Here is an 18,540-nt window from a genome sequence, read left to right on the forward strand (position 1 = left end):
TGCTTCTTGTGCCGCCCTGCCTGTTTACATGGGCGACCGCCGTGATGTTGTCCGACTGAATCAACACCGGCTTTCCTTGCAGGAGAAGTTCCGCCTGGCTTAGAGCATTGTAGATTGCTCTTAGTTCCAGAATGTTTATGTGAAGAGACTTTTCCAGACTCGTCCATACTCCCTGGAAGTTTCTTCCTTGTGTGACTGCTCCCCAGCCTCTCAGGCTGGCGTCCGTGGTCACCAGGATCCAATCCTGAATGCCGAATCTGCGGCCTTCTAATAGGTGAGCCTTCTGCAACCACCACAGAAGTGACACCCTTGTCTTTGGTGACAGGGTTATTCGCAGGTGCATCTGCAGATGCGACCCTGACCATTTGTCCAACAGATCCCTTTGGAATATTCTTGCATGGAATCTGCCGAATGGAATTGCTTCGTAAGAAGCCACCATTTTTCCCAGGACTCTTGTGCATTGATGTACTGACACTTTTCCTGGTTTTAGGAGGTTCCTGACCAGATCGGATAACTCCTTGGCTTTTTCCTCTGGAAGGAAAACCTTTTTCTGAACCGTGTCCAGAATCATTCCTAGGAACAGCAGACGAGTTGTCGGGATTAAATGGGATTTTGGAATATTCAGAATCCACCCGTGTTGTCTTAGCACCTCTTGAGATAGTGCTAAAGCTGTCTCCAGCTGTTCTCTGGACCTTGCCCTTATTAGGAGATCGTCCAAGTATGGGATAACTAATACGCCTTTTCTTCGAAGAAGAATCATCATCTCGGCCATTACCTTGGTAAAGACCCGAGGCGCCGTGGACAATCCGAACGGCAGCGTCTGAAACTGATAGTGACAGTTTTGAACAATGAACCTGAGGTACCCCTGGTGTGCGGGGTAAATCGGAACGTGTAGATACGCATCCTTGATGTCCAAGGATACCATAAAGTCCCCTTCTTCCAGGTTCGCTATCACTGCTCTGAGTGACTCCATCTTGAACTTGAACTTTTTTATGTAGAGGTTCAAGGACTTCAGATTTAGAATAGGCCTTACCGAGCCATCCGGCTTCGGTACCACAAATAGAGTGGAATAATACCCCTTTCCTTGTTGTAATAGGGGTACTTTGACTATCACCTGCTGAGCGTACAGCTTGTGAATGGCTTCCAACACCCTCTCCCTTTCGGAAGAGACGGTTGGTAAGGCAGACTTCAGGAAACGATGAGGAGGATCCGTCTCTAATTCCAACCTGTACCCCTGAGATATTATCTGCAGGATCCAGGGGTCTACCTGCGAGTGAGCCCACTGCGCGCTGTAATTTTTGAGACGGCCCCCCACTGTCCCCGAGTCCGCTTGAGAGGCCCCAGCGTCATGCTGAGGTTTTTGCAGGAGCCGGGGAGGGCTTCTGTTCCTGGGAAGGAGCTGCCTGTTGGTGTCTCTTCCCTCTTCCTCTGCCTCGTGGCAGGTACGACAAGCCCTTTGCTCTCTTATTTTTGTAGGAGCGAAAAGGCTGCGGTTGAAAGGTCGGTGCCTTTCTCTGTTGGGGAGTGACTTGAGGTAAAAAAGTGGATTTCCCGGCAGTAGCCGTGGCCACCAAGTCTGATAGACCAACTCCAAATAACTCCTCCCCTTTATACGGCAAAACCTCCATGTGACGTTTTGAATCCGCATCGCCTGTCCACTGTCGTGTCCATAAGGCTCTTCTGGCTGAAATGGACATAGCACTCACCCGAGATGCCAGTGTGCAAATATCCCTCTGTGCATCACGCATATAGATAAATGCATCCTTTATTTGTTCTAACGACAGTAAAACATTGTCCCTATCTAGGGTATCAATATTTTCAATCAGGGATTCTGACCAAACTACTCCAGCACTGCACATCCAGGCAGTTGCTATAGCTGGTCGTAGTATAACACCTGCATGTGTGTATATATTCTTTTGAATAACTTCCATCTTTCTATCTGATGGATCCTTAAGTGCGGCCGTCTCAGGAGAGGGTAACGCCACTTGTTTGGATAAGCGTGTGAGCGCCTTGTCCACCTTAGGGGGTGTTTCCCAGCGCGCCCTAACCTCTGGCGGGAAAGGGTATAATGCCAATAACTTTTTTGAAATTATCAACTTTTTATCAGGAGCAACCCACGCTTCATCACACACGTCATTTAATTCTTCTGATTCAGGAAAAACTGTTTGTAGTTTTTTCACACCATACATAATACCCTGTTTTACGGTATCTGTAGTATCAGCTAAATGTAACGTCTCCTTCATTGCCAAAATCATATAACGTGTGGCCCTACTGGAAAATACGTTTGAATTTCTACCGTCGTCACTGGAATCAGTGCCCGTGTCTGGGTCTGTGTCGACCGACTGAGGCAAAGGGCGTTTTACAGCCCCTGACGGTGTTTGAGGCGCCTGGACAGGCATTAATTGATTGTCCGGCCGCCTCATGTCCTCAACTGACTGTTTAAGGGAAGATAAACCATCACGTAATTCCACAAATAAAGGCATCCATTCTGGTGTCGACCCCCTGGGGGGTGACATCTGCATATTTGGCAATTGCTCCGCCTCCACACCAATATCGTCCTCATACATGTCGACACCACGTACCGACACACACCGCAAACTCACAGGGAATGCTCTAATGAAGACAGGACCCACTAGCCCTTTTGGGGAGACAGAGGGAGAGTCTGCCAGCACACACCACAAAGCGCTATATATACAAGGGATATCCTTATATTAAGTGCTCCCTTATAGCTGCTTTAATATATATATATATATAGCCATTAATGTGCCCCCCCTCTCTGTTTTACCCTGTTTCTGTAGTGCAGTGCAGGGGAGAGACCTGGGAGCCGTTCTGACCAGCGGAGCTGTGACAGAAAATGGCGCCGTGTGCTGAGGAGATAGGCCCCGCCCCTTTTTCGGCGGGTTCTTCTCCCGCTATTTTTCCAGTCAGGCAGGGGTTAAATATCTCCATATAGCCCCTATGGGCTATATGTGAGGTATTTTTAGCCTTGTATAAGGTTTATATTTGCCTCTCAGAGCGCCCCCCCCCAGCGCTCTGCACCCTCAGTGACTGCCCAGTGAAGTGTGCTGAGAGGAAAATGGCGCACAGCTGCAGTGCTGTGCGCTACCTTATGAAGACTGAGGAGTCTTCAGCCGCCGGTTTCCGGACCTCTTCACGCTTCAGCATCTGCAAGGGGGTCGGCGGCGCGGCTCCGGGACCGGACTCCACGGCTGGGCCTGTGTTCGATCCCTCTGGAGCTAATGGTGTCCAGTAGCCAAGCAGCAAATCCACTCTGCATGCAGGTGAGTTTACTACTTTCCCCCTAAGTCCCACGTTGCAGTGATCCTGTTGCCAGCAGGACTCACTGTAAAGAAAAAAACCTAAACTAAACTTTCTCTAAGCAGCTCTTTAGGAGAGCCACCTAGATTGCACCCTTCTCGTTCGGGCACAAAATCTAACTGGAGTCTGGAGGAGGGTCATAGGGGGAGGAGCCAGTGCACACCACCTGACCTAGTAAAGCTTTACTTTTTTGTGCCCTGTCTCCTGCGGAGCCGCTATTCCCCATGGTCCTTTCAGGAACCCCAGCATCCACTTAGGACGATAGAGAAACATGGTTAAAATGGCTGCCATGCTTATACATATGATCACAGTGCAGTTTCATACTGATATTATTAACAGCCTGTGTATTATTATAAAAACTCCTCCCTGGCAGTATAACATCATGATATATATGTGCTATACTATCCCCAGCCTGTTGCTGCTGTCCTTCCCCCCCCCCTCGCATCTGCTCCATAGCTTGCAGTGTGGGCTGGGCAGCGGCACCCCGGGCCCTGGGAACGTGTGTCAGCGCTATGGGACCCGGGCAGCAGCGTTGAAGAGGCGGCCGGAAGTTGTGGGAGAAGCGGCGGGCGGACCCGTTGAGAGACTTACGGGTACCCTGTGGGAAGCGCCGGAGCAGCGGGAGAAGCGGCGACCGGACCCTTCAAAGACGCGGGAGCAGTGTAGTACAGTGGCGCTATGTTCCCCGGCGGCCGGCCGCAGCATACAGCAAAAGCCACCAGCGCCTTCCCTACACGTCGGGGCGGCAGCGGAAGCTGACCGCCTCCGTTCTACCCCCTCACATACCTGATTATGCGTCTGTCATGAGGCTCCGATGGGGCTTCTTAGTAAGCGCCGGCCAGCCTGTGCACACATGAGAACTGTGTGTCTGTATGGCTGTGAGGGAGCTCTTTCAGAGAGGCCCGACACGCCGCTGCTGCTTCAGCAGCTGCACAATCCCTGACCCTGCCTTTTGGAAGGGGGAAAGGGATGTAAAATCGAAAAAAGAAATAAAAATAAAAAATAAAAATTCTTCAAGTAATCGTGACTTCAGTCACAGAGCTGTTGCTACGTGTAGCACAGAAAAAACACAGAGGTGCTCGGGGATATGGAGGGGTGGAGTGTTCTAAATTTAAATATTCAGTGCTGTTCCTACGGAAGCCCGTCCATATCCCAAGAGTACTCCAGTGACCCCTAGTGGATGATAAAGAAATCCCTATACACAACCAGCAAAGTTCAATCCCATTAAGTCCATTTCCTGATTTCCTAGTGATTACCCGGGATTCCAAATGTCCTGGTCCCGGGTAAATTTCAACTGCATCATCAGCCGTGTGTACTCCGCTTCTGGCGGAAGCCTGGCGTCCGCAAGCTCACCCGTCAAACATCCTGCTACGCCAGCCGGAAGTCCCCCGGCGTACTTCAGCGGAAGTATGGTGTCCTTGCATTCCAGCCTGGTAACACACGTACCCGGAAGTCAAGATTTTTGTCACTCATCTATTCATAATGACAAATATCTTGACTTCCGGGTACGTGTGTTACCAGGCTGGAACGCAAGGACACCATACTTCCGCTGAAGTACGCCGGGGGACTTCCGTCTTTTCGATGGCTCCAGCTGGCGTAGTAGGATGTTCGACGGGTGAGCTTGCGGACGCAAGGCTTCCGCCGGAAGAGAAATACACACGGCTGATGATGCAGTTGAAATTTGTGTATAGGGATTTTAGGTGATAGTAGATCTATGTCTGGTACAGGTTGAGTATCCCATATCCAAATATTCCGAAATACGGAATATTCCGAAATACTGACTTTTTTGAGTGAGACTGAGATAGTGAAACCTTTGTTTTTTGATGGCTCAATGTACACAAACTTTGTTTAGTACTCAAAGTTATTAAAAATATTGTATTAAATGACCTTCAGGCTGTGTGTATAAGGTGTATATGAAACAAATGAATTGTGTGAATGTACACACACTTTGTTTAATGCACAAAGTTATAAAAAATATTGGCTAAAATTACCTTGAGGCTGTGTGTATAAGGTATATATGTAACATATATACATTCTGTGCTTAGATTTTAGGTCCCACCACCATAATATCTCATTATGGTATGCAATTATTCCAAAATACGGAAAAATCCGATATCCAAAATTCTTCTGGGCCCAAGCATTTTGGATAAGGGATACTCAACCTGTATTAGTATTAGGTTTTTTTTTTTTTTTAATCAGTCTTTATCAGGTGAGGTATAAATACCCACATTGCACAGCTACCTCCTACACCTTGAAAAAGAGAACATTGGGTTATTGAAACGTGTTGCTGGAGGTAACGGGAGGACACGTGGACTACTTACCTGGTTGCTTATGACGACTGCTGGGGACGCCTGGTTGGAATCATTTAATGCTATAGTGCTACTGCCATCTGTAGACCATTATACTTGGTGAGAGTCCACCTGTCTGTTTAAAACTGCTTAATTGTTTGTCTTGTCTGAATAAAAAATAGTTTACAATATTTGGAGCTCTTTCTCATTATATGAATATTGTGGATACGCTGTTTGGAAAAGACTCTCCGTGCACAGGAGTCGAGAAGGATTGGGACAAACCACACGGTTGGCCCGCTCCTCCACAAGGCGATATAGGTCTACCAATCAGGTAGACTACAAGTCAGGGTACGAGTCCTTTACAAACTTTTTGCGTTATATGTTGTGATTTTAACAGTATTACACTATGTCTGTGTTCATGTCATTTTTTTAAGTGACCTCTGAATATTGCCGTACTGGTTTGGGCAATTTTCTATGATAATTTGAAGCACCTGTTACCTGTTTGGTAACTACTAATTTGCTTACATCTATTTGCTTGCACTAAAATACATACAACTATAATTTAACATGTGGCCCACCATGGTTTTTCAGATGGGTCTCTTCTTTCTAGTTTTTAACAGGTGAACACTGTATTCTCAAGCTCTACATCCAACTCTTCAAAGATTAGTGACTCCCTAAGATAATGTCTCTCTCTCTCCATCCCGATGATACAGATGTAGCCAGGCTCATATTACTGCCATGTAGCATGCTGCAACACGGCTTGCTGTATGGCTCGCAATTAATGGAGCGATTGCCAGCAGGGAATAGTCGCAGCCTGGCATGCCATGATGCAACATGCCGCATTGCAGCAATATGAGCATGGCTACATCTGTACTATCATAATGGCTGTTCTCAGGCTCTGCCCAGTTACAGTGCAGCCATTAATGTTTGTGTTTCTCCATGTACCAGAATATCTTGGCAGCCATTAAACTTGGGCACGGAACAGGAAGGAGGTAAGGGGATCACAAAACAGACAAAAATGATGACTTCATGCAGTTTATCATTCCTCTATATTTATTAACATCTCTGTAAAAGCTACATAGAGAAGTGCAACATAAATATTATTATACAATATACAATTCAAGAGGAGTAAACAATATGGCTGGTCTTCCTGGGGTAGGAGTGTTAAAGTATCCAACTTAATATAAAAAGAATGTATTTGGAGAGAAATAAAACCATACCTTGATTTGCAGGCCCTTGAAAAGCTTGGGCTTGTCACTCCTGACAAAAGCTGGAAACAAAAGCAAACAAAACGATAAATGTACGATAGAAAAAAAGACAAAGGGGGTAATTCCAAGTTGATCGCAGCAGGAATTTTTTAGCAGTTGGTTAAAACCATGTGCACTGCAGGGGGGGCAGATATAACATTTGCAGAGAGAGTTAGATTTGGGTGGGTTATTTTGTTTCTGTGCAGGGTAAACACTGGCTGCTTTATTTTTACACTGCAATTTAGATTGCAGATTGAACTCACCACACCCAAATCTATCTCTCTCTGCACATGTTATATCTCTGCACATGTTATATACCCCCTGCAGTGCACATGGTTTTGCCCAACTGCTAAAATATTTCCTGCTGCGATCAACTTTGAATTACCCCCCAAAAAAATATGTTTGAAGTTCTAGGTCAGTGTTTTCCAACCATGGTCCTCAAGGCTCCAAGTTTTAGTGATATCCATGTTTGAGCACAGATGGTTAAATCAAAATAACGGCAGTACTAATTAAGTAATCTGTGCTCAAGTATAGCTATTCTTAAAACCTGGACTATTAGTGTGCCTTGAGGACTGTGGTTGGGAACAGCTGTTCTAGGTGCCCTTTAGGAGTAGTCTATCAACATCATTACGCCTTAATCATTTATTTATTTTTAATCAACGCTACTGACTGGTGTACATTTAAGATGCTCTGTATCATTTCAAAATACACTTCAGTCTTGGAACCTAATTATTATTGTTTGAATAACAGAATCTCAAATTAGAGATTTTGGGGCGAAAATTCTATCTATACTGTATCTTATAAATGTATATGCGAGTGCTGACAAGATCCCTTGAGTTCAGACGCTATTCCAGAAATGTTTAAATTATGTAAAGTTTGCGGTTTGGCTGAAATCAGTTTATAAGTCAGACCTCTAGACACGGAATTAAGGCTCAGTACACAAACGATTTGTACCCAGCCCGACATTAGCGCCGATGGGACCTGGCATGGTCTGACTTGGGGAAGGGTGGGTGGGGGGACACGTGACATTCTGCATCATGTCATCACTAGCGATAACCCCACCATCAGCCCTGTTGCATGGCTTAAGGGAGTCACGACTAGCGACCTGTGGGAGCACGCATATCATAGGTACACATGGGATGATGTACCAGGTATGTCGCTCAAATCAGTGAGATTGGGCGACATATCGTCTAGTGTGTTCCCAGCTTAAGTTTAGTGCTAACCGTAGCCAGATAATGCTATAAAAATGGTCATACCACTGTTTCTTCAGAATTCTGTTACCTCAATGACCGTCATCTGCAGCTTTTAGACATTCTTCAAACTTGTCAGAAAAATTAATATATCCTTTTCCTAATTCACACATTATGGCATTGAACAGAGAATATTGGGGGGAATTCAAATGTCTGAAAAGTCAGTTGAGTGTCTGTTTTTTTCCTGTCTATTAGATAGGAAAAAACAGACATCCAACTGACTTTTCAAACATTTGAATATCACCCATTGGGTGCTATACTAAAGTGATCCCTGGTATTGCACATATCGTGCCCATGGGTGTGGTTCATTAGGTCGACCACTAATGGTCGACATGCATTAGGTCGACATGGAAAAAGGTCGACATGAGTTTTTTTTTGACTGTTTTTGGTGTCGTTTTCTTTGTAAAGTGACGGGGAACCCCAATGAGTGCACAGTGTCCCCTTGCATGGCTCGCTTCGGTGGCCATGCTTGGGGCAAGGTTACCGTTCCCAATTGTATCCCACGTGGAGCATTAAGTATGAAAAAGGTAAAAAAATGGAGAAAAAAAAAATAAGAATTTACTCACCGGTAATTCTATTTCTCGTAGTCCGTAGTGGATGCTGGGAACTCCGTAAGGACCATGGGGAATAGCGGGCTCCGAAGGAGGCTGGGCACTCTAGAAAGATCTTAGACTACCTGGTGTGCACTGGCTCCTCCCACTATGACCCTCCTCCAAGCCTCAGTTAGGTACTGTGCCCGGACGAGCGTACACAATAAGGAAGGATTTTGAATCCCGGGTAAGACTCATACCAGCCACACCAATCACACCGTACAACTCGTGATATAAAACACAGTTAACAGTATGAAACAATAGAGCCTCTCAACAGATGGCTCAACAATAACCCGATTTAGTTAACCATAACTATGTACAAGTATTGCAGATAAACCGCACTTGGGATGGGCGCCCAGCATCCACTACGGACTACGAGAAATAGAATTACCGGTGAGTAAATTCTTATTTTCTCTAATGTCCTAGTGGATGCTGGGAACTCCGTAAGGACCATGGGGATTATACCAAAGCTCCCAAACGGGCGGGAGAGTGCGGATGACTCTGCAGCACTGAATGAGAGAACTCCAGGTCCTCCTCAGCCAGGGTATCAAATTTGTAGAATTTTTGCAAACGTGTTTGCCCCTGACCAAGTAGCTGCTCGGCAAAATTGTAAAGCCGAGACCTCTCGGGCAGCCGCCCAAGATGAGCCCACCTTCCTTGTGGAATGGGCATTGACAGATTTTGGCTGTGGCAGGCCTGCCACAGTATGTGCAAGCTGAATTGTACTACAAATCCAACGAGCAATAGTCTGCTTAGAAGCAGGAGCACCCAGCTTGTTAGGTGCATATAGGATAAACAGCGAGTCAGATTTTCTGATTCTAGCCGTTCTGGAAACATATATTTTCAGTGCCCTGACAACGTCTAGCAACTTGGAGTCCTCCAAGTCCCTAGTAGCCTAGGCACCACAATAGGCTGGTTCAGGTGAAACGCTGACACCACCTTTGGGAGAAACTGGGGACGAGTCCTCAATTCTGCCCTATCCATATGGAAAATCAAATAAGGGCTTTTACAAGACAAAGCCGCCAACTTTGATACTCGCCTGGCAGAAGCCAAGGCCAATAACATAACCACCTTCCACGTGAGATATTTCAGATCCACGGTTTTTAGTGGTTCAAACCAATGTGATTTTAAGAAACTCAACACCACGTTGAGATCCCAAGGTGCCACAGAAGGCACAAACGGGGGCTGACTCTGCAGCACTCCTTTTATAAATGTCTGAACTTCAGGTACTGAAGCTAGTTCTTTTTGAAAGAAAATCGACAGAGCCGAGATCTGTACCTTAATGGAACCCAATTTAAGGCCCATAGTCACTCCTGCTTGCAGGAAATGCAGAAATCGACCTAGTTGAAATTCCTCTGTTGGGGCCCTTTCGGCCTCACACCATGCAACATATTTTCGCCATATGCGGTGATAATGAGTTGCTGTAACCTCTTTCCTGGCTTTAGTAAGCGTAGGAATGACTTCCTCCGGAATGCCCTTTTCCTTCAGGATCCGGCGTTCAACCGCCATGCCGACAAACGCAGCAGCGGTAAGTCTTGGAACAGACAGGGCCCCTGCTGCCGCAGGTCCTGTCTGAGTGGCAGAGGCCATGGGTCCTCTGATATAAATTCTTGAAGTTCTGGGTACCAAGCTCTTCTTGGCCATCCACGAGTAACGTTCTTACTCCTCGCCTTCTTATTATTCTCAGTACCTTTGGTATGAGAGGCAGAGGGGAGAACACATAAACCGACTGGTACACCCACGGTGTTACCAGAGCGTCCATAGCTATCGCCTGAGGGTCCCTTGACCCGGTGCAATATCTTTTATAGCTTTTTGTTGAGGCGGGACGCCATCATGTCCACCTGTGGCCTTTCCCAATGGTGTACAATCCTATTGGAAGACTTCTGGAGGAAGTCCCCATTCTCCCGGGTGGAGGTCGTGTCTGTTGAGAAGATCTGCTTCCCAGTTGTCCACTCCGGGAATGAACACTGCTGACAGTGCTAACACATGATTTTCCGCCTATCAGAGAATCCTTGTGGCTTCTGCCATCGCCATCCTGCTTCTTGTGCCGCCCTGTTGGTTTACATGGGCGACTGCCGTGATGTTGTCTGATTGGATCAGTACCGGCTGGTTTTGAAGCAGAGGCCTTGCCGGCCTCAGGGCATTGTAAATGGCCCTCAGGTCCAGAATATTTATGTGTAGGGAAATAACCTGACTTGACCAAAGTCCCTGGAAATTTCTTCCCTGTGTGACTGCCTCCCAGCCTCAAAGGCTGGAATCCATGGTCACTAGGACCTAGTCCTGTATGCCGAACCTGCGGCCCTCTTGAAGATGGGCACTCTGCAGCCACCACAGTAGAGATACCCTGGTCCTTGGAGACAGGGTTATCAGCCTATGCATCGGAAGATGCGATCCGGACCACTTGTCCAACAGGTCCCTCTGAAAAGTTCTTGTATGGATCCTGCCTAATGGGATTGCTTCGTAGGAAGCTACCATTTTTCCCAGGACTCGCGTGCAATGATGCACCGCTACCTATTTTGGCTTCAGGAGGTCTCTGACTAGAGATGACAACTCCTTGGCTTTCTCCTCCGGGAGAAACACTATTTCTGGTTTATGTCCAGAACCATCCCCAGGAACAGTAGACGTGTCATAGGAACCAGCTGTGACTTTGGACTGTTTAGAATCCAACCATGCTGTTGTAGCACTTTCCAAAATAGTGCTACCCCGACTACCAACTGCTCCTTGGACCTCGCCCTTATAACGAGATTGTCCAAGTACGGGATAATTACAACTCCCTTTTTTTGAAGGAGTATCAACATTTCGGCCATTACCTTGATAAAACACCCTCGGTGCCATGTACAGTCCAAACGGCAGTGTCTGGACTTGGTAATGGTAATCCTGTACCACAAATCTGAGGTACTCCTGGCGAGGATGGTAAATGGGGACATGCAGGTAAGCATCCTTGATGTCCCAGGATACCATGTAATCCCCCTCGTCCAGGCTTGGAATAACCGCCCTGAGCGATTCCATCTTGAACTTGAATTTTTGTGTTCAAGGATTTTAAATATAAAATGGGTCACACCGAACCATGCGGTTTCGGTACCCCAACCCATGTGGAATAGTAACCCCGTCCTTGTTGAAGTAGGGGCACCTTGAGTATTACCTGCTGGGAATACCGCTTATTAATTGCCTCTAGCACAGCCTCCCTGCCTGAGGGAGTTGTCAGCAAGGCATATTTTAGGAAACGGCTGGGGGGAGACATCTCGAATTCCAGCTTGTACCCCTGAAATACTACTTGAAAGAAACAGGGATCCACCTGTGAGCGAGCCCACTAATTGCTGAAATTTTTGAGACGGCCCCCCACCGTACCTGGCTACACCTGTGGAGCACCCGCGTCATGGTGTGGCCTCACAGGAGGCGGGGGAAGAATCTTGATTCTGGGAACAGGCTGACTGGTGCAGCTTTTTTCCCTCTACCCTTGTCTCTGTACAGAAAGGAAGCGCCATTTGACCCGCTTGCTTTTCTGAAGCCGAAAGGACTGTACCTTTGTCTGTGAGGAAACCTGAGGTAAAATTATTTCTTCCCAGCAGTTGCTGTGGATACGAGGTCCCAGAGACCATCCCCAAATAATTCCTCACCCTTATAAGGCTCTCTATGCGCTTTTTAAGTCAGCATCACCTGTCCAGTGACAGGTCTCTAATACCCTCCTGACAGAATGGACATTACATTTATTTTGGATGCCAGCCGGCAAAATATCCCTCTGTGCATCCCCCATATATAAGACGACGTCTTTAATATGTTTTTATGTTTTCCAACTAGTATCCCTGTTTGACAGGGTCACCGACCACGCTGCAGCAGCACTATCTGCAGGTCTCAGTCTAGTACCTGAGTGTGTAAATACAGACTTCAGGATAGCCTCCTGTTTTTTATCAACAGGTACCTATTAAAGTGGCCGTATCCTAAGACGGCAGTGCCACCTTTTTTGACAAACGTGTGAGCGCCTTATCCACCCTAGGGGATATCTCCCAGCGTAACTTATCCACCTGGCGGGAAAGGGTACGCCATCAGTAACTTTTTATAAATTACCAGTTTCTTAATGGGGGAACCCACGCTTTCACACACTTCATTTATTCATCTGATGGGGGAACAAAACACTGCCTGTTTTTTCTCCCCAAACCTAAAACCCATTTTTAGAGGTGCTTGGGTTAAAGTCAGAAATGTATAACACATTTTTTATTGCCGGGATCACGTCACGGATGTTCCTAGTGGATTGTGTATATGTCTCCACCTTGTCGACACTGGAGTCAGACTCCGTGTCGACATCTGTGTCTGCCATCTGAGAGAGCGGGCGTTTTTGAGCCCCTGATGGCCTTTGAGACGCCTGGGCAGGCGCGGGCTGCGAAGCCGGCTGTCCCACAGCTGTTACGTCATCCACCCTTTTATGTAAGGAGTTGACACTGTCGGTTAATACCTTTCACCTATCCATCCACTCTGGTGTCGGCCCCACAGGGGGCGACATCACATATATCGGCCTCTGTTCTGTCACCATATAAGCCTCCTCATTCAACATGTCGACACAGCCGTACCGACACCGCAGACACACAGGGAATGCTCTAAACGAGGACAGGACCCACAAAAGCCCTTTGGGGGGACAGAGTAAGAGTATGCCAGCACACACCAGAGCGCTATATATATACAGGGACTAACTGAGTTATGTCCCTAATAGCTTTTATATAATATACTGTATACAGTGCCAATTTTAATGCCCCCCCTCTCTTTTCCCTCTTACTGTACTGTAGAATTGCAGGGAAGAGCCAGGGAGCTTCCCTCCAGCCGAGCTGTGAGGGAAAAATGGCGCCAGTGTGCTGAGGAGATAGGCTCCGCCCCTTTTTCGCGGCCTATTCTCCCGTTTTTTATGGAATTCTGGCAGGGGTATTTACCTCATATATAGCCCCTGGGGCCATATATTGAGGTATTTTAGCCAGCCAAGGTGTTTTTATTGCTGCCTCAGGGCGCCCCCCCCAGCGCCCTGCACCCTCAGTGACCGGAGTGTGAAGTGTGTGAGAGGAGCAATGGCGCACAGCTGCAGTGCTGTGCGCTACCTTGGTGAAGACAGAGTCTTCATGCCGCCGATTTTCCGGACCATCTTCTTGCTTCTGGCTCTGTAAGGGGGACGGCGGCGCGGCTCCGGGACCGAACATCAAGGCTGGGCCTGCGGTCGATCCCTCTGGAGCTAATGGTGTCCAGTAGCCTAAGAAGCCCAATCCGGCTGCAAGCAGGCGAGTTCGCTTCTTCTCCCCTTAGTCCCTCGCTGCAGTGAGCCTGTTGCCAGCAGGTCTCACTGAAAATAACAAATTCTAAGATTATAACTTTCTAAGAGCTCAGAAGAGCCCCTAGTGTGCATCCAACCTCGGCCGGGCACGAAATCTAACAGAGGCTTGGAGGAGGGTCATAGTGGGAGGAGCCAGTGCACACCAGGTAGTCTAAGATCTTTCTAGAGTGCCCAGCCTCCTTCGGAGCCCGCTATTCCCCATGGTCCTTACGGAGTTCCCAGCATCCACTAGGACGTTAGAGAAATGTGAAAAAACAATGTCGACCTTTTACTATGTCGCCCCAATGTATGTCGACCTAACGACTGCCATCCGTGCCCATAGTAATCAGGTTTAGCTGCATAAAGGCTTAGGCGCCTCGCTACCCCCCAGGGTAGCAAGCTGAAATGATATCCTGGATGACATCTCGCCACCTCAAACTTAATATTTCAAAGACAGAGTTAATTATATTTCCACCGGCCAATAGTAGGTACCAACTTGATATCTCTATCACTGTTGAAAACTCAACAATCTACCCTACCCCACAAGCTCGCTGCCTAGGTTTCATCCTTAACTCTGATCTGTCCTTTGTTCCCCACATTCAATCTGTCCTTTGTTCCCCACATTCAATCTGTCTCAATATCATGTTACATGCATCTAAAAAACATATCCAAAATACGACCATACCTTACACAAGACACTGATAAAATTCTAATCCACGCTCTCATTATCTCCTGCATTGATTATTGCAATAGTCTCCTAACTGGTCTTCCCAAAACGAGGCTCTCACCACTACAATCCATTATGAATGCAGCGGCGAGGCTTATCTTCCTCGCTAGACGTTCATCGTCTGTAGATCCACTCTGTCAGTCCCTCCATTGGTTACCTGTACTCTACCGCATTCAATATAAAATACTTTTACTCACACACAAGGCCATTAACCAAACTACACCAACGTACATCACTTCGCTTCTCTCAAAATATCTCCCAACCCGGCCTCTTCGCTCTTCACAAGACCTGCGTCTCTCATCCACACTCATTACTCGCTCCCACTCACGATTACAGGACTTTCATCGGGCTGCACCCACTCTGTGGAATGCCCTATCACGCACAATAAGACTCTCCTCTAGTCTCCAAACCTTCAAGCGTTCCCTGAAAACTCACCTCTTTAGGCAAGCATATCAAATTCCAGAACCGCCCACATAACTTTCATAAACCTTCCTAACAAATTGCATCCACTCTGTACAGTCCACACATATCCTCACATGTCTTCTCATTCTTCACTTTCCCTTCCTCTCAAACCCGGTTCATCATTGCTGTATGACCGTATCATTCAGCCCACCAAGTACCTTTGCAATCTGGCGGACAACTATGCAATAGATAGCACTTTTCCTATTTCCCTATAGATTGTAAGCTTGCGAGCAGGGCCTTCCTACCTCTATGACTGTTTGTTATCACCCAGTTTGTTATATCATTGTTATTTCCAATTGTAAAGCGCAACGGAATTTGCTGCGCTATATAAGAAACTGTTAATAAATAAAATAAATAATAATTATACCACGCCCATCAGCAGAAACAGAATGGGTGTGGAAGGGGGTGAAAAGAATTGAATACCACCCATACGGTCTATACCAGAAGTTCTCAAACTCGGTCCTCGGGAGCCCACACAGTGCATGTTTTGCAGGTAACCCAGCAGGTGCACAGGTGTATTAATTACTCACTGACACATTTTAAAAGGTCCACAGGTGGAGCTAATTATTTCACTTGTGATTCTGTGAGGAGACCTGCAAAACATGCACTGTGTGGGCCCCCGAGGACCGAGTTAGAGAACCTCTGGTCTATACTTTAAGGGATTTTTCATTAAAAGAACAGAAAGTTATTAGTTTAAAAAAAAAAAAAAAAAAAAGGAAAAAAATAAATAAATAAAAAAAGAGAATAATCTAGCTATAACTTTAGATGTATATTCCCAAATACAAAAATGAGGTATAATGTAAAGTAAACTACAAAAGTAAAAACAAGTGGACTCCTATCAGCACAAGATGCTTTATTCAAAAGAGCAAGAAAGTTTGTATTGGGGTACACTTTAATAATTATTATTTATTATACAGCTATAGCAAAACATAAAAATATCACCATATATAACTTCCTAAGGTGTATATGTATTAATAATATCCATGGAACTGCCGTGATTATTAATGCTCCATTTTGCTGTGGACATATTTCCTTTTAATGAAAATACCCCCACTCTGTACGTAGGAAAACCTGCAGGGACAGCGGAAGCGATAACCGCGAGTTACTTTCCTGTCATTTTTGAACAGTTTGTCATGTTTGTGAAAAACTCCTCCGGGGGAATCTGACACTGCGCATGTTTCCGGAATCTGGGCCAGCGTTGAACAGAGGATGCGTAAGGGGGATCGAAAGATCTCTCTCCTACTACTATACCTCCATAGGCTTAAAGCAGTTTAAATAAGCTAAAGATAGTGTAAACTAACGCGACCAAACTATGAAAGCTTTTCAGGGTTTAGTACATAGGGATCAGATCGTAGTCCCCATTGATGATAATGGGTACTGCGATCTGTAGTGCTAATTATCATTCCTCAGGAAATTTCTGTGACATCTCATGCACTATATGCTATTAGTACATAGTCACAAAACATAAATTTATGTGGACACTTCAATTGCTCCATAATTTTATATATTTAAAAAAGCTTGATACATAGGCCACTAAAATGTTTAGAAAAAGTACAAAAAAAATAAAATAAAAATTGTACCCCCACTTATAAATACTGACCACTCTGTATTTCCCCTTCAGTACTACTCTTCTAAGTGAAAGTGGGTGGAATAAAACAAAATAAGAAATAATTGTTTTCTCATTACCCACAATGCAACACCTGGATATCTTTCTGTCAATTGAAAGTAGCTTTCGTTTTAAGCTGTACATATACATTTGAAAGCTTAGTGAAAATGTTACATGTGATTATCTGTTTTCATTGTGAAAGGCTTTGAACGTGAATGTCTGAAAAACACAAGCACAGCTGAGGCACCCCTTCTGCTTAATTTGAAAAACAGAGAAAAAAAATTCAAATGGGAGTCAGCAGATGCAATAGTCATGAGACTACCGTGCCAAGTATTTCCAGCAAAAGATTACACATCTTCAAGATTTACAATATGGAAATCAACAAATAATAGTTTTCTCCAATCCTGCAATTTAAGGGTTTAGTAATTGATAAGGACAAGCAAGGGTGGGGGTAGGAGGACAGAGAACAGAGAGTAAGACGTGCCAGGCTTTTATTACTGGGAAAATGCAGGAAGCTCACGCATAAGATTTAGGCAAGCTTGTTCCCTGATAAATTCTACATCTTAATAATCCCCTTTTGCTGCCAGGCAACAGGCAGACTAAAATATGACTTCTAGAGATACTACATATTGGCATTTCTGTAAAATATTAAGTTTAGCTTCAACTGCCGAGGATACTAAATCCTAATGTACCTTATCAAGCAAATATTTACTACCCAATACTGGAATCCGCCAGAAGCGTGGTTGGAAACAGAGTGGAGTCTACAAGTACATTCATTTTTTTTTAAACTTACCTTGGACTTGTGGGAACCTCCCCAACTTTCATCCACAGACCTCTAGAATAGCTCCAGCATACATCTACAAAGTGATACAGAACGATGTTAATTCTGCAAACAAAACTGCAATTTAAAGCACCAAAACTCATGATGATACTAGACCAGTGGTTCCCAAACTGTGTGCTGTGGCTCCCTGGGGTGCCTCGGGACACTTGTAGGGGTGCCTTGGATTGGTGGTCCAGGACCAATTCAAATTATTTATGGTCAATATAATAGGCAAATCTAGTGCTAGTAGCTGTCAGTCATAAAATATGTGGACAAACAGAAGCAAATGTCCCTCACTACACAATTGAGCCTAGGGATGACATATAAACACAATCTACTTAATTTAATATTTCTTTCTAAGTTTCTCAATAAGAAATTTTTGGCCATGGGGTGCCGTCAAAAATATTCTGATACTCTAGGGCGCCGCGAGTCAAAAAAGTTTTGAAACCACTGCACTAGACACTAATAAATACAACTGTAGCATCAAAAATGAGGCATTTAAGCCCCAGAAATACAGGCATGAAGCATCAAAAATACTCAGACAATCCATTAGCATAAATATATAAATCATTAAAACAAATTCTTATTATGTGTCTTTGTAATAAACATTGAAAAGCCATGTTGAATACCTAAACAAGTATTGCAATTATTCAGGAACTGAGTACCAACTGTCCTCTTACACCAGCACAGTGTTGAGCTAAGTACCCCCATTTCAGCAAAAAGAAATGTGTATTTATTATATAGGTTGAGTCTCCCTTATCCAAAATGCTTGGGACCGGAAGAATTTTGGATATGGGATTTTTCCGTATTTTGGAATAATTGCATCCCATAATGAGATATCATGGTGATGGGACCCAAGTATAAGAACAGAATACATTTATGTTTCATATACACCTTATACACACAGCCTGAAGGTCATTTTAGCCAATATTTTTTATAACT

The 18,540-nt window shown here is 45.3% G+C and overlaps 1 protein-coding gene across 1 annotated transcript in view; it reads right to left on the reverse strand.

Moving 5' to 3' along the window:
• Nucleotides 1–18,540, reverse strand: part of SELENOF (selenoprotein F) — a 111,569-nt gene that overhangs the window by 14,510 nt on the left and 78,519 nt on the right. The window contains exons 3-4 of the mRNA XM_063939958.1: nucleotides 17,572–17,635; nucleotides 6,827–6,876 (exon numbers count right to left, since the gene is read on the reverse strand). Coding sequence (XP_063796028.1) covers nucleotides 6,827–6,876; nucleotides 17,572–17,635 — 114 coding nt within the window. The remainder of the gene's footprint in view (nucleotides 1–6,826; nucleotides 6,877–17,571; nucleotides 17,636–18,540) is intronic.

The sequence above is a fragment of the Pseudophryne corroboree genome, chromosome 9, assembly GCF_028390025.1.
Source record: "Pseudophryne corroboree isolate aPseCor3 chromosome 9, aPseCor3.hap2, whole genome shotgun sequence".
NCBI lineage: Eukaryota > Metazoa > Chordata > Amphibia > Anura > Myobatrachidae > Pseudophryne > Pseudophryne corroboree.